General features: G+C 47.0%; 1 protein-coding gene across 2 annotated transcripts in view; it reads left to right on the forward strand.

Moving 5' to 3' along the window:
- insrb (insulin receptor b) overlaps positions 1-14,442 on the forward strand; it is a 101,900-nt gene that overhangs the window by 17,053 nt on the left and 70,405 nt on the right. For both annotated transcript variants that reach the window (XM_015365480.2, XM_015365481.2), the window contains exon 2: positions 13,619-14,167. In XM_015365480.2, the coding sequence (XP_015220966.1) occupies positions 13,619-14,167 (549 nt within the window). The remainder of the gene's footprint in view (positions 1-13,618; positions 14,168-14,442) is intronic.

Raw genomic sequence — 14,442 nt, forward strand, 5'->3', positions numbered from 1 at the left:
TTACCCGTTAGGATTTGGGTGTAATAACATCAGTGAAGGAGTGATGCTGTTTTTGTCAAGTGTTAATAACCAAGGATTTACTGTCGGTGCGGGGAGGGGGTGATATTCAATTATTTTATAGATCCACCTAACTAGCTAGAATAAAGCAGTGGAGTGAGGAATACCTTTTTTGAGCATGTGGAAAATGTTATGTTGCGTTTTGATCATTTTGGAATGTAATGCTCTTGGATATTCACAAATAAATCCCTCCCAGTCCTTCTTGGATATCAGTCATTTAACATGATCAGAATGTTTTCTCAAAGTCTAGAAACTGACAGTTCATAAAGTGTGTTCATTTTTTTTAAAGCATAAGGCAGTTGAAACTATTCTGTAACTAATTACTCTACACTGATAGGCTGAAAGAATTTAATCTTTTTAGTCTTGGATAAAGACTAGGATGAAATCTAACACAAGTATTCAAAATCCTTAAAAGCACTGACAAAGTCACTGAATTAACATGAAACACAAACCAGAGGACACAAGTGGGGAAAACCAAGGACAGCCAACTCTTTACTCGGAGAGTGGTGGGTGTGTGAAACAAGCAGTCCAAGCGGGTTGTTGAAGCAGGGCCTTCTTTCGAGAAACAGCTGGATGAGATCCTTGGATCTGCTAATTAAAAGGGCTGGATGGGCAAGTGTCCTCTACTTGGTAAATGTTCTTAACCTCAGTATGTTTTATAAACTACATTTAATTATTGCATTTTTAATGCATTGCGTCATAACGGATCTCATCTTGGACAAACGCAAAAGGAGATAAAAAGCCGGTGGTTGCTTGGAATTCAGAACCAGAGAAAGTCATGCAGAAGGGCAGAACAAAGCATTGCACTTTGTTCCTGCCTTTGTTTTTGCTCATAGCTAAAGCAAGACGTTTCTGCAAGGAGTGTGCTTAGTGGCGACTTTTCTGCAGCGAGTCAAAATACTGCAGCCTGGCAGCTGCCAAATCCGTGCCACACGCTGTGGCTGGCGCCACGCCACGGAGGGAATTGAGCTGTGGTTTACAACGCCGTCGCCGAAACACTCAATCTATTGTTGATGATAAAAACTCCATGTGTAGAGATCTGGCTGCTGCGCGGGCGCTGCTGCTCCTCCTGGGGTGGCTGTTCTCCGCCGAGACGGTTGGGACAGAGCGGCGGGCACGCTGTTCACCCGCCACGCGCCAGCCTCCAGGGGGCGCTGATGATGATCTTGACGGCTGTCACGCCGTCGGAGGCAGTGCCCCAAAGCTGATCCCGGCCACTTTAATTTGCGAGCTTTTAAAAAAAAAAAAAGTAACGAGGCTGAGCTTCCCAAACTGCTCCTGCCTCGTCCTCCTCCTCCTCCTCTCAAGAGCTCCTCCGGTCTCCTGTTTTGTTTTGTGTCGTGCTGCAGTCAGGAACGACCTGCTGTACTTTTCTGAGAAAAGCAAGTAAATAAATAAATAATAAAAAAAAAGCTTAAAGCACAAGAGGCTTGGCTATAACCTCTCTGCCCACATTCAGTTTGGCAGAGGTGCTGCGGTTGGGTTTTGACCAGATGCCGTCTTTGGAGCCTGAAAAGGTCGTCATAACCTGCACCCCCCGGGGCTGGTGGCGCAGGGCAAAACCTTTGATTGAATCTGGAATGGGAAAAGCACCCCCTAGAAAGGGCCCATTTCGGCCCCCATGGGCGTTTGCCAGGATGGAGAGTGTGAACTGGCGCTTTTCTTCATCCGGCGAGGAAGTATTGGTGCTCCGTGTGGGGAAACCAGCGGATCACTTTCTTTGAATTCTTAAAGCCACGATTCCCACATAGGGAGGAAAGGCAGAGGAAGAGTTGCGTGAGGTTCAGTTTGTTAACGCTGTGTGAGCGAGTGACCTTTGGCCCCCGGAACCAGAGACTAGGGTGAGCACCCCCTACAGGTCCCGCTGACGCCTCTTCCAGCAGCAGCCTTGGCTTTCCCAGGAGGTCTCCCACCCAGGTACTGGCCAGGCTCACACCTGCGGAGCTGTGAGTTGCAGGGTGATATACCTGCTGGCTTCTCAGAAGGGGGGGACACAATCCTGTCTTGATTCCCAGGTCTCTGTCCTTGTAGGAGACATTCAAGTGCAGGAACTGAACAGACCGAACCCGTCGTGCATTTTGGGTGCAATCCGAAAACTTTTGCAAAGGAGTGGGCGGTGGTGGGGAGAGGAACACGGGAGAAGCAGGATCTTAAGGAAATAGAGCCGGTTCCTAAATGGTGAGAGCAGCCTTAAGACTCCGACCACAGCAGGGGCAGACTGTGGCCGTGTGGCGGCTTTCCTTCAGCTGGCGGTCTCCGGACCAGACAAGAACCCCATTAAAAGCGACCTTTTATTTTTGTTTTTTTCCACGGCAGTGCTAATAAACTCCAGGCTTGGGGCTTCAGCAGCTCTTACTAATGCAAGTATTCATTCTCATGTGAGGGGCTAAAAAAAGGACTGATGCAAGAGTCCCCCCTTTTTGCTTGTCCTTCCTCATTTGTTAGCTGGAGGAGGGGGATTGCATCAGTTCAGCGGTCAGCTACTGCTTTCTTTTTGCCCCTTTAGCGCTTAACAACCTGCTATGCTGTCCTAAATGTCACTCACTGTGCAGTCCAAATGTGTTGTGCTATTTACTAATTTATTGGAGCAGTTATTTTGGATGCAGTACCTTGCTCCCAATAGCTACAATGGGCACAACTGCTGTGTCGCAAATTGGATTTAAACCTGCAGCCCTTAGAGTTACTCGCCCTGCTAGTTTTTCCCCTGCCCTTTTCGAAACTGGCCATCACTGGGTCGTCGCGTCCCTCTGTGGGATGTGCAGGCACGGCTGGGAAGCTGAAAAAGACAGGAGTAGCTTGTTTAAAAAAAAAATTTCCAAAGAATGTCCGAGAGACTGTGGTTGCAAGCATAATAGGCATGAGTTCTGTGCATGTAACTGGGCACGTGTGAACAAAGATCAGTGCAGCAGTGGAAAACTTGATTCACCGTGCAGACTGGGGATGCTCCTTCTCCCCTGCGTGTGGGAACCCAGCGTCCTGGCGTGCCGTTCCTAGAGATCTTCATGCAGTTTTATGGAGACGCCTGTAAACCTCATTACCCTGTAAGAGTGATTGATGATTGTAGCGTTTCTCAATTGTTTTCTTTTAAGAAAAAAACGTACAGACCTCTTCAGGAATCTGCAGCTGTTCCGATAGCACTCCAGTAGAAGTCAAGAAGAGACTTATGGCTTTTATTTTCAAGCACCTCTTGCTAGTCAGTGGCAATAGGCATCGGTGTGCTCAGTTTTTCTGTGGTGTGTTTAAATATTTAAGGTTCTGCAGGGCTGGGTCAGGCCTTTCTTCACTGTATTGAGATGTCAAAAAGCTGATTTGAAAGATGCTCCCCTCTCCCGCAACGTGGTTTCTGTGGGTTTGCCGTCGAAATAGGCCAGCGAGCACACCGTTGCAAATCTTCAGTTTTATCTCCTGGGTGTCTCTCCAAAGAAGTAATTGCATTGGCGGCAGTTTGCAGAAACGACAGGAGCCGCACGCCTCCCCGCTGCCTGTAGTGGTAATCTTCGGGCTGCGCTTTGTCGGAGTAAACAGCTGCTCTGGCTCGTGAGCGCTGCAGCCCTGTGCCCTGACTGTCAGCTAGCGGACACGCTGGGCTGTCCCACACCGGTCCCCTTCACCTGCGTGTGAATGGATCTTCATTCCCTTGTCCCCCACTGTAGATCCAACCTAACTGGGTTGCCAGCACGCCGGGGGAGCACTTGTGCAGCAGGCTTAGCTCTGGATTATAGTGCCTCCGCTTGCCAGCCGGTGGAATGCCTAGGGGGAGACTGGAAAGGCGGGGGCGTAGGTCAACCCAGGGCACAGAGGACAGAGGCTTCCATTGGCCCTGGCAAGTCCTTCTGGAGCAAGCCCACAGCCTGCCTCGGATTTGGCCTGGGAGCTGGCAGAGGCATGCAAGCCATCGGAAAATAGCCCCTGGATTGCAGTTCATGGGTCTGATGGCACGCAGGGTCTGATGGCCTTAAACTGACCCTCGGATGTATTCCAGCTCTTGCTGAAGGGTTTGCGGCATCCCCTAAATAAAGCACATACCCTCCTCAGCTTTTCATACTGTATTTTTTTTTTTAAGGGGGGGGGGGGTTTAGGTGTTTGAATGTTTGCCCTGTTTCCTGCACGTTACTCTGGGACTGCTCCTTTAAAATGCCAAGAGAGGGACAGAAGTATGAGGCAATCTGTAGCATCTGCAGGTGTTGGTGCCTCCTCCAGTCTCTGGCTCAGTCTCTGTTCTCTCTGGCTCAAGGCAGCTTGCAGCCTGTTTCCTGCCCCACAGAAAAGCAGGTCAGAGACCACAGTGGGCCTTCTTATTGTTCACCTAATGGCAGGAATTCAGCAGGCCAACCTCTGCTGAATGTCCAAGAGGGTAAAATCACATTTGTCATTTCTAGACTGTTTTCGCACACTTGTACTTATTTTTTTCCATGCATTTTTTAAGGAGCATTTCATTGCACCCACTGTCTGGAATCGGTTACCTGCTTCCCCTGTTTTTTTTCTATTTGCTAGCTTCTTGCTGCACTTTGTTATTGAAGGAGTTTTCTCTCCAGGTTGGGTTTTATTCTAACCAGGGGTGGGACATGGCACAGATGTGGGTTGTTCTCAGTCTGTGTGTTTTCAGCACTGTTCCTCTGTGCGCGTGTGCTGCGTTTCGGGCTCTGGCAGGGAAGAATTCTCAGAAAAGCTCAGAAATTATTCCAAGGAAGGCATAAAGGAATGAGCTGGCAAGTGATGCAATATCAGTGCCATATTAAAGAGGGAGAAGCAGAAATGTTTATTTGCACCTTTTTAGTTTTATACGGTGTCTGATGTTTGTACATTATGGTGAAGTACTTTGGGGATTATGGTGCAGGCAGCAAGGAGTATTAAATCTGATTTTAATTGGGGAAAATGTATTTTTTTCCAATTGAAATTTGAAATGTCAGTGAGCAAGGGGAATACTGCCTTTATTCTTTGGTTTCCTAAACAAACATGTGCTTCTAGATTTACTTTTTTGCCAAATGATGGGAAGTTTCCTCCTCGCCCCTCCCCATTAATGTTGTCGGAAATCCAGGGGGCAGATGCACATTGGTTTTCTGTGTCTGCCCCCTGCCTACAGTGAGTAACTGCATGCAAAAGGGAGCTCTTTATATGGATGAAAGGTGTACAAGTCAGTGTCGTGCTGTCAGTGTTCCGCTGATGGAGAAATGAAACCAGCATCACTCCTGTGATTTAATTTAGGTTGTCTCTTGGCTGAGGATCTGACAGTGAAGTCCTTGAATGTTGCTTTTTTATTGGAGCTTCAATCTGGAATATTTGGCAGGTGTCCTGTATCTGATTACTGTACTAATTATAAATAGGCTTTCCAGTGGTTTTGAATGGGAGGCTGAGTCAATGTCAAAGTGTTTGGAAACTGATGGATCTTTTTTTTTTTAATTCAACGGCACTTCTTAGATGCTGCTTAAGTTTCATTAGCGTAACTGAAAACCGAAGGCTAGAAATGTTTTGTGGCCTGCATTCTACACTCCAGAAAAGCAACATGTTTAATTTTAAATAACTGCTGGATTTTCAGTTAACTTGATTGCAAATGGAAGTTGTCTCAACCTCTTGCCCCACTTTTAATAATGCATTGTATTTACATTATTTTAAACAGCGCTTGAATTCGTTTGTAATTGATTGTAATTTGCTGCATTGTTGACTATGCCCCAAGAGTGCTTCTGAGAATTACTAATTGCAATGCGTTCCTAATTCATTGTTTCTGAAATGTAGACTGTGCTGTATCATTATATAGAATCGGTTTTCCGACTGCCTGTTTGTTTACAAACCTCACTTCTGTTTGCCGATCGGCTCAGCTCTTCTTTTGCATTAAAGAACCTGTGTGGTCTTGCCCAGATTGAGCTGCAAGAAGAACCGGACAGCTTGAGCTCGGCCATCAAAAAGCCAATTATGATCCTTAGGACATCTCATTTGCACTCAGGTTCAGTTTCATGGATATATGATGTGCTGCTACTGACCGCCCCCTCAGCCAGCTTCCTGGATCCCCCTCACGAGCTCCAGCGCCGCACTGCTTCCAGTTTTCAAGTGCCTGTTACCGGTGGCTCTGACCGTGTTAAATTCTGAATCGGGAATGCGATGCTAAAAATAGTGTTCCAGCTGAAAACGCTTGCTGTTTGCCGAAGGTGGGGCGTTTGGTGGACAGGACTGCAGACAGGGCTGTCCGTGGGCTCGGGCTGACTGGGGCTGGCCTGGTCTTTGGTCTCTGAGAGCAGCTGTACCCCCCAACTGCTAGATGAACCAACTGCTTAGGCTGTAAAGGTGGGCAGATTACAGCAGGACTAAATCGGGTCTCGTCCCTCTTGTGCGTGTTTATAGCTAAGCCCAGGATGGGCACCTGGGCTTGCACTGGACTCTTCTCATTGCTTCTTTGTCTTTCTCTCCTCCTCCCCATCTTTCCTCCTGCTTCCCCTTCTCCCCTTTTCTCCTCCTTTCCTTGTTTTCCTCCTCCACTCCTTTTCCCCCCTCGACTCCCCGATATGGAAATGCCCTCGCTCCTGAAAAGACTCGCGCTGGGGCTCAGGTTACACTGGGATTCCCATTCATGCATGTGATCTCCAACTGCCTTGGAAGCTGTTACGTGTTGCTTGGTGGGTGTGTGTGTGTGTGTGGGCGGGCGGTCATGTTACTTCAGAAATGTCCCGTTAATTTATAAGTGCCTGCGTGTAAGGGTCATTGTTTTAAAGTTGAAGCCCCCCTCCCCCCACTCTCGCCTCCTGCATCACCAGCACACTGACACTTGCCTGTGTTGAATAAAAACGTTATTTTTATAGCGGATTTTTTCTGAAGGCCACCCTTTCACAGTGACTTTTAGAAAGCCGGCTACCCTGTGCGATTTAATTTCCCCTGCAAAGATTTGTCTGTTCTTGCTGCTGCAGGTAGGTGTGGAGTTTGAAACAACTGTTTGCGCTGTGAATGCACGGCATCTGTGTGGAGATCGACGTGGCTGTTGGTGCTTCAGTACTGATCACAATGCAGAAAAGTCTAGCATTCATTCAGCTGCGAGAGGCCAAGGACTTTGTTTTCAGCCACAAAAGAGAAAATGTCCTGTTTATGGCTAGTAAGAATGATTCAGCCAGTCCCTCCCCAGCAGTGAAGAACACCTAATTAAATTCCAGTCAACATCAGTGTGTGAATATTAAATTAACTCACCCCTGTGAGACAGCTCTGTCCTTTGGCTTAAGCGCAAATGTCCCTGCTTGCGCTTGTTTGCAAAGCCGAACCGCTTTCCGGAACTGGCCTTCTGTTTACAGAAGTCATTTAAAATGAAAACAAATCCACTAAGGAACGTCGGTGCTGAATAATTGCTGCAGGTCATGTTGACACCGAATGCAGTAGGCTGTCCGAAACAACATCCCAGAAAAGCCAGTTCAGTAGCCTGTGTGGAAATGGCTCGGTTAACTGGCAAACGGTTTGTGCTCAATGCTGCTCAGTCTGATTCCAGGAGTTTTTCCCCCTCTAAAAAGATCCTTCTATTTCTGGGTCTGAGAGGCTATATACAGGGAGCAGACGGTACGCAGAGTGCATCCAGGTTTGATGTGTAAAAATAGGACCGTATTTTTCATAGAAATTTATGACCAGGATAGGGTTTCTCTGTAAGAAAATGCAACCAATGTAATTTTAAGTTGTTCACTTCACTAGCGTTTTCAACGAAGCTAGGCGGTTTTCCTAACTGCATAGAAACCACTTTTCATCTGATAATGCTAAGCAAAGGTATTTAGGTTCTGTTTCTCGGAAGTTACCCAATCCCGAATTAGGAAGGAAATGATATTGGACCTGATTACCATGTACAGTCCTTAGTCTGTTACAAGACGACCACTTAACCAAGGGCACTGTGCTAAGGCAGTGCTTTTGCCAGCTGATTCTTTTGCACTAGTAATGTCTGTTCATCCCTTGAGCAAAACCCCACCATGCATGGACCTTTTCCCAGCTTGTTGAGTTAGAGAGTTATGTTGATTTTATGTTCTTCAGAACATCATTTACACGGGAGAGAGGAGGCCCTTCAGTGTATTTTGCCCATTTGGTAGTTACAAGCTTATTGATCAGAGGATCTCAATCCAGTGCTCTCTTGAAAGAATGGGTTCTTTATGAGCTCAGTGTCCAATTTAAAATCAGCCGATTTTTCATTAGTGTGATTGTGATTACCGCTGGGCAGCATGGTGGAGCAGCGGTTAGCACTGCAGAGCTGGGGCCTTGGGTCCGATTCCAGACCTGGGCTGCTGTCTCTGTGGAGTTTGTGTGCTCTCCCTGTGAGGAGCTGACGTCCTGTCCAGGGTGTAGCCTGCCTTGCGCCTGTTGCTTTCTGCGACGGGCTCTGGTTCCCCCCCCCACATTCCTGAATTTAAAGAAAGGGGATAAAAAATGGGCGATCGGATGATTTGCCCATCCCCATCAGGAATGGGGGTGGGGTGATGGTGAGGGTTTTGGAAAGTTTACAGCTTCTGAACTGAAGGACAAGACACAGAATGTCACTGGCAGCTCCGTTTTAGCTGTTACTGATCGCTGTGTTTCTGAGTCTTCATCTGGATGGCTGCTGTGGGAGGGGAAGTCAGGGCAGGTTTGGAGCAAGGCCGCCAAGCACGTTCTTAAATTCCATTTTCCCAGCCTGAGAGACAACCCTCCCGTTTTCTATGGAATCTCTTCTGTGAGACCGTGCAAAAGCTGGAGTTAAATGCAGTGCTCTGACCCTTTAGTTTTTTCCTCTTGACCTGGGTAATGTAATTCCCCTGCCAGACCTGCCAGATTCTGGAAGGAATTTGCTTTGATTAGAAAACACTTCAGGATTCACAAAGCAAAGCTCAGTCGCTCAGCCCACGTTGCATGTGTGGTGTAAGTTCGGCTCTGAAATCAATGTTTTGGAATAGAGGAGGCTTTTGTTTTTGATTAATTAAACACAGCTGTACAAAGGGCAGCAGGTGTGGAGTTTCTATCCATTATGTGGCTTGGGGTGGCTTTTTTTATCTAACCGTTGGTGATTCCATGGCAAGGTGTGTTTCTTACATTATCTGGGAGAAGTTTTGCTTCTAACACTTAACCAGATTGCAGCGACAGGCCCCTAAATTCAGGCCAGCGTTAGCTATCTGCTGAGCAAAAACAAGCTTCAGTTTTGGTTTCATTGTCTTTTATGAGCTATTCTTGGCTCTCGGTGCTGTTTTTAGAGGCTTAATACTCTGAGTAGCACTTCTCCTTGGCTGGTGAGTGCAGCCTGTTTGACTCGGTCCCCCAGGGCGTCTCAATGCAGCGCGCGATGCAGAGGCTTGGAGCGTCAGCTCTTGTGTCTGTGGGGGAGTGGGGGGGCAGGCTGGGAAGTTGGGGACCCGAGAGAAAATAGGATGGGGGGGCATATGACCCCTTCTAGTGTAGCTTCTTGGCTGCAATTTGCATAAATCTGGAGGTCAGGTAATAAGCCAGCGCTCTCTGAACTTCAAGCCAAGTCCTCTTCTGAATCATTGAACATGATAGGCTGCTGCTCGGCCAGTGAGTGTAGATGGTGGGGCTCGGTGCCAGAGAGCACAGAGCAATGACAGAGCTGTCTAGGGAGGTCCTCCATAGGCCAGCTCCACAGGATGGGTGACTCTTGCCTCAGGTGGTCTCCCTTTATACTGGCAGCAGTTCCCCCTTTCAAGCAGTCCCTGTCGGTGACCCGCAGCTCTGACTGGTTTCAGATGTCATTTCTCAGAATACGACTGAAAAGGCAGATCCAGGAATTAAGGAATCTCTTGATTGTAGGGCTTGAATTAAGTGGTTAGGGGCTGGAGGGGGGTGATTTCATATAAGGCAGATTGTGCATGCCCAGAGTGGGTATTCCTCTGAAGTGTGCCTCTAGCTCTAAAGCCAGCTGATAGATCCTGTTCTACCTGGGCTCCTCAAACACAATGTGCAGTTCTGTAGCAATGCAATATGAACCATGTGTGGCAGGGTTAGATGTTGGCTGAACATAGATGTTCTTTGCTGGAATATTAATATGTAAGCTGACGAATGTAACTGTCACCACATTGTAGTTTTGTTTTTCATTTTCAAGAACTTTTCCTACCCTAAATAATTTAGCTAGTTTAAAATAACTCAAATATATGCATTAATCAGAATGTAGCATTGATGCTTTAATCATATGCATTATTAATATGTAATAGCCAGGGTATCGGCTTCATCCACAGGAATGGGCAGCTTGTTCCAGATCCCTACAACCCTTCGTGTACAGAAGCGGCTCCTTCTCAGTTTTCAAAGCACATCCCTGCCATTTCCACTTGTCATCTGGTTTGTGTTTCCCCGTTGATCCAGGACTTGCCTGTTGGTTTGATGTTGTCAATACCTTTGAGGGTTTCGAATTCTCCGATATGTCCCCTAACAGTCTGTTCGGCTTGTGGCTAAAGAGGTTCAGAGTTTTGATCCAAGTTGGAGCTGGAATGGAGACTGGATTTTTTTTCTATGCAATGTGCAAAAGAAACAGTACTGTTTTAAAGTATCTAACTTACTTGGTTTCACTACGATAGTTTGTGTATTTCGGGAGCACACACACTCAGATTTCTTGCTGTGGGTTGGCATGTGTGATTTAGCTGTTTTAAAGCAGACTGTCCCTTGTGAAGGGAGTCAGCACCTCACACCAGCCGAATAGATTTGCTCGAGAAGAAAAGACAGCTTTTTTTCCTCCTTCCAGACTGTGTCTATGGTAACAGCTGAGCCTTGCTAGCCCATTTAATCAAATGTTTGGTTTCTGCCGACTTTGTACTATATGCTGCATTTTATTTCCTGTGTTTTTGTCTGGTGTCTAGTTGTAAAAACACACGTATGAAATTATGCTACCGTGACCGTGAACTTTACACCTGCAGGAAGTGTTAGATTGGTTTGAGTTTTCATGGGAGGAGCAAAAAGTGATACAGCTAGTGTTTTTTTGTTTTGTTCTGTGAATTGGAAGCCCAGATATTCAGGATCATTGAAGTCAAATGAACACTGCACATGGCAAGGATCAATCTGTAAGAGGTGACCACAGGGTAGTGTAGGAAGATTCACTTTCCTGCCTCTCTCAACTGGCAAAGCCTCGTCGTTTAGTTAATTCTGCAAAAAAGTGCTGATCAACAGTTAAACCTAAAGAGCAGCCAGAAGAATTTGCATTGATTAATCGCTTCACTCAGTGTCATTTTAACCCTCACCCGGAAAATAGTCTGAATAATTTGTTCTTGCAAATCCAATGCGCTTTGGCAGCTGGGGGTGGATATTTGTTTAAATATCTAGATTGGCGTCCTTTCCTGTCGACGCCGTTGATCTGAAAAGTCAGACCTGTTCCCTGTTGTGCGTGCGCCCCCCCCTGTCCTGGAGCAATCTCTTGTCTGTTCACACTTGCCACGGCTTGTTGCCATGGAGCAGTGTTGCTCTTTTATGTTGTTTACCCGAATAAGTCTTAAGGGGCTTGATGTAACCGTATATTTGTTTTTGTAATCCAAGGCCTCGTAATTGTGAGCAATATCGTAACACCGCCATAGTCGGCTTGCGACATCATCTCCACTGTTTGATCTGCAGCCGTTGATCTACGCCGCTCCTGCTCTAGTTTAAACAGAGCAAACCTAGTTACCGATGACCGCATACAGTACGTGAAGGCGGATGACAGGCAGATCTTTGGTTGTTGCACAAACATCCCATCTGCCAAAGGCAGCGACAGACAAACATTTTCTTTCCTGTCTAAGTGGCTTTACGTCCTGCTTACAGGCTCAGTCCGCAGCCGAATTGATTCCTTGACCCAGGTAAGGTGTGCCCCAGCAAGTGGGCAGCGGTGTGGTGCGGCCAGTGAGGTTCTGGACTTGAGACCAGAATGTTGTGGGTTCGAACCCCCTGGGTCTGATACTGCCGTTGTCCCCTTGAGCAAGGTGCTTCACCCAAATGACTCCATAAAAAAATCTAGATGAAACAGATTTGGTTGCAAATGAAATTGCGTTGGATCAAAACGGCAGCCAAATAAAATAAGGAGTTAGTTGTAGTTGAAAGTGCCGTTGGGTCAAGCTGTGTCCCTGCAGGAGGTTGGAGGTGTTGTTTGTGCAGATTCAGAAATTCAGGATCATTGCTTGCTGTAGTTGCACTACGTTGCAACTTGGAGTCGGCTCAGTGTTGTGTTAGTGCTGGCAGAAGAATGCACCTGGGGAATTTGACTCTTCTTTCATAAGGCTTGATTTGTTTCACTATGAGACCGAAATCATATCTGAAAGTCCTAACGTGTTGGCGGTTTTAGTGAGCGATTGATAGGGTTAGAATAGGGCTGCCCCAACCTGACTTGTTTTTCAAGATGATCTTTCCTTGTATTAAGCCCTTCAATGGGCTTTTAGCTGGCTTAATTAGGCCCCATTGTAGCACCTGAAAAGGCTGTGAATTTGAAGATGGCTTATTGAGTTATAAGTGACTTTGTTTCTAGCCATCAAAGAGTAAAGGTTTTTTTTTCAATTAAGTAAATTAGTAGTTCACAATTAAGGTTTTTGTAAATGGCTCAAAAAAGCAGAAGGCACTGCGTGGGGTGGTGGGGGGACTGCTCACCCAGGGAGATGCTGTCTGACAGGCTGAGAGCTCCGAGACTGCAGCAGCACAGGTAGAGCTTTGGCTGGTGGGGTTGTCTCCGTGCAGTGATGGCTGTTTCCTTAGAGACCACACTGACCTGTCGGCTCCCGCCTGCAGGCATCACAGAATAATTCACTTATTAGGGGAAAGCGGCCTTTACCATAAGCACAGAATTGCTGTAAACAGCACAGCCCTGCCGTGTTAGAATGAACAGTCTCAAGGTCTAGTGTCTGTTCTGTTACCTGCAGGATCAGCCTGTCGGCGCCTGTGATTTTACTCTGGCCTTTATTACATTGCTTGACCTACATGTGCCGTCTAATTTCTTACTGACAGAAAAGTCAAATGAAGTAGCGGGGCCTGTAGTTTTTCTTTTATAAATCGTTAACCTATTTCTCTTGGGTTCCAATCAAAATAAAGAACCAATTGCAAAACGGATAATATATTTCTTAAACAAAACCCGAGTCACCACTGCTGTTTATTGGTGATCCATTGGCTGTAGCTAAGCCTGGCTGGTTTGTGTCCAGTATAAACTCTTCCCTCGAGCACGCAGAGAGGCTCTTGTTCGGTCAGGGATCATTACAGTTGATTGCTTGCTTGGGCAACGGCGTGGAGGAATGACGTATTTCTTTACGCAAAATGTTTTTGCTAGAATGCCTCCTGGAGTCAGGTGTTATCAGCCAAGTATCTCTTTTCTAACAGTGATGTACCCATAAGAGAATCCTAGAGTATGCTCGATGTATTGTTTGAGTACTGACACACAAGCTTGTGTGCATAGGTCCATGTATGGCTTTTTTAACTCTGACCTCATATTTTACAAAATGCTTCATGGGTTTTCTCAAAGTTGAAAATGGAGAGAGCTTTGGAGGGGAGTGGCGGGGTAAGATTTATACAACTTGGAATGCTTTTAGGACTGTTTGATGTTTTCATCTAAAATAATTGAAGCCTGTCCAGCCCTGTAAAGGCAACAGATTTTAACATGATTTGGCTCCTTTTTTTTCCTGCGCAGTTTGCAAGAGCATGGACATCCGCAACAACATCACCCACCTGCACGCCATCGAGAACTGCACGGTGATCGAGGGCCACCTGAAGATCCTGCTCATGTTCAAGACCAAGCCGGAGGACTTCCGGGGCCTTCGCTTCCCCAAGCTCACCATGATCACGGATTACCTGCTGCTGTTCCGCGTCTACGGCCTGGAGAGCCTGCGGGATCTCTTCCCCAACCTCACCGTGGTCCGCGGCACCAACCTCTTCTTCAACTACGCCCTGGTGCTCTTCGAGATGCTGCAGCTGAAGGAGATCGGCCTGCACAGCCTGATGAACATCACCAGGGGCGCCGTGCGCATCGAGAAGAACCCAGACCTTTGCTACCTGTCCACCCTCGACTGGTCCAAGATCCTCGACTCCGTGGAGGACAACTACATCGTCTCCAACAAAGATGACCGCGAGTGCGGGGACGTGTGCCCGGGCACCGCCAAGGGGAAGACCAGCTGCCCGCAGACCATCTTCAACGGGCACTTCAGCGAACGCTGCTGGACGCAGGACCACTGCCAGAGAAGTGAGTTGACCTGCTTTCTTGTTTTCGGTGCCCCCCACCCAGATGTGTTTGTTTTATTTACTTTAAGGCCCCCCCTGCACTATATAATGGGCAGATGGGATTTTGAGGGTCAGAGCCTAGACAGCATTGCGCTGTTGGTGAAAAAAGAGACCTTATGATTAGATTGAAATCTATACACAGAGAGTGCCAATGCTTTTTTGCTGGCATAGTCACTCCCAGCATCCTTTCTCTTAGATGAAGCCACTCTCTGGCTGTATTTAATATACAGGGGCCGT

This window comes from Lepisosteus oculatus, chromosome 29, assembly GCF_040954835.1.
Source record: "Lepisosteus oculatus isolate fLepOcu1 chromosome 29, fLepOcu1.hap2, whole genome shotgun sequence".
Taxonomy (NCBI): domain Eukaryota; kingdom Metazoa; phylum Chordata; class Actinopteri; order Semionotiformes; family Lepisosteidae; genus Lepisosteus; species Lepisosteus oculatus.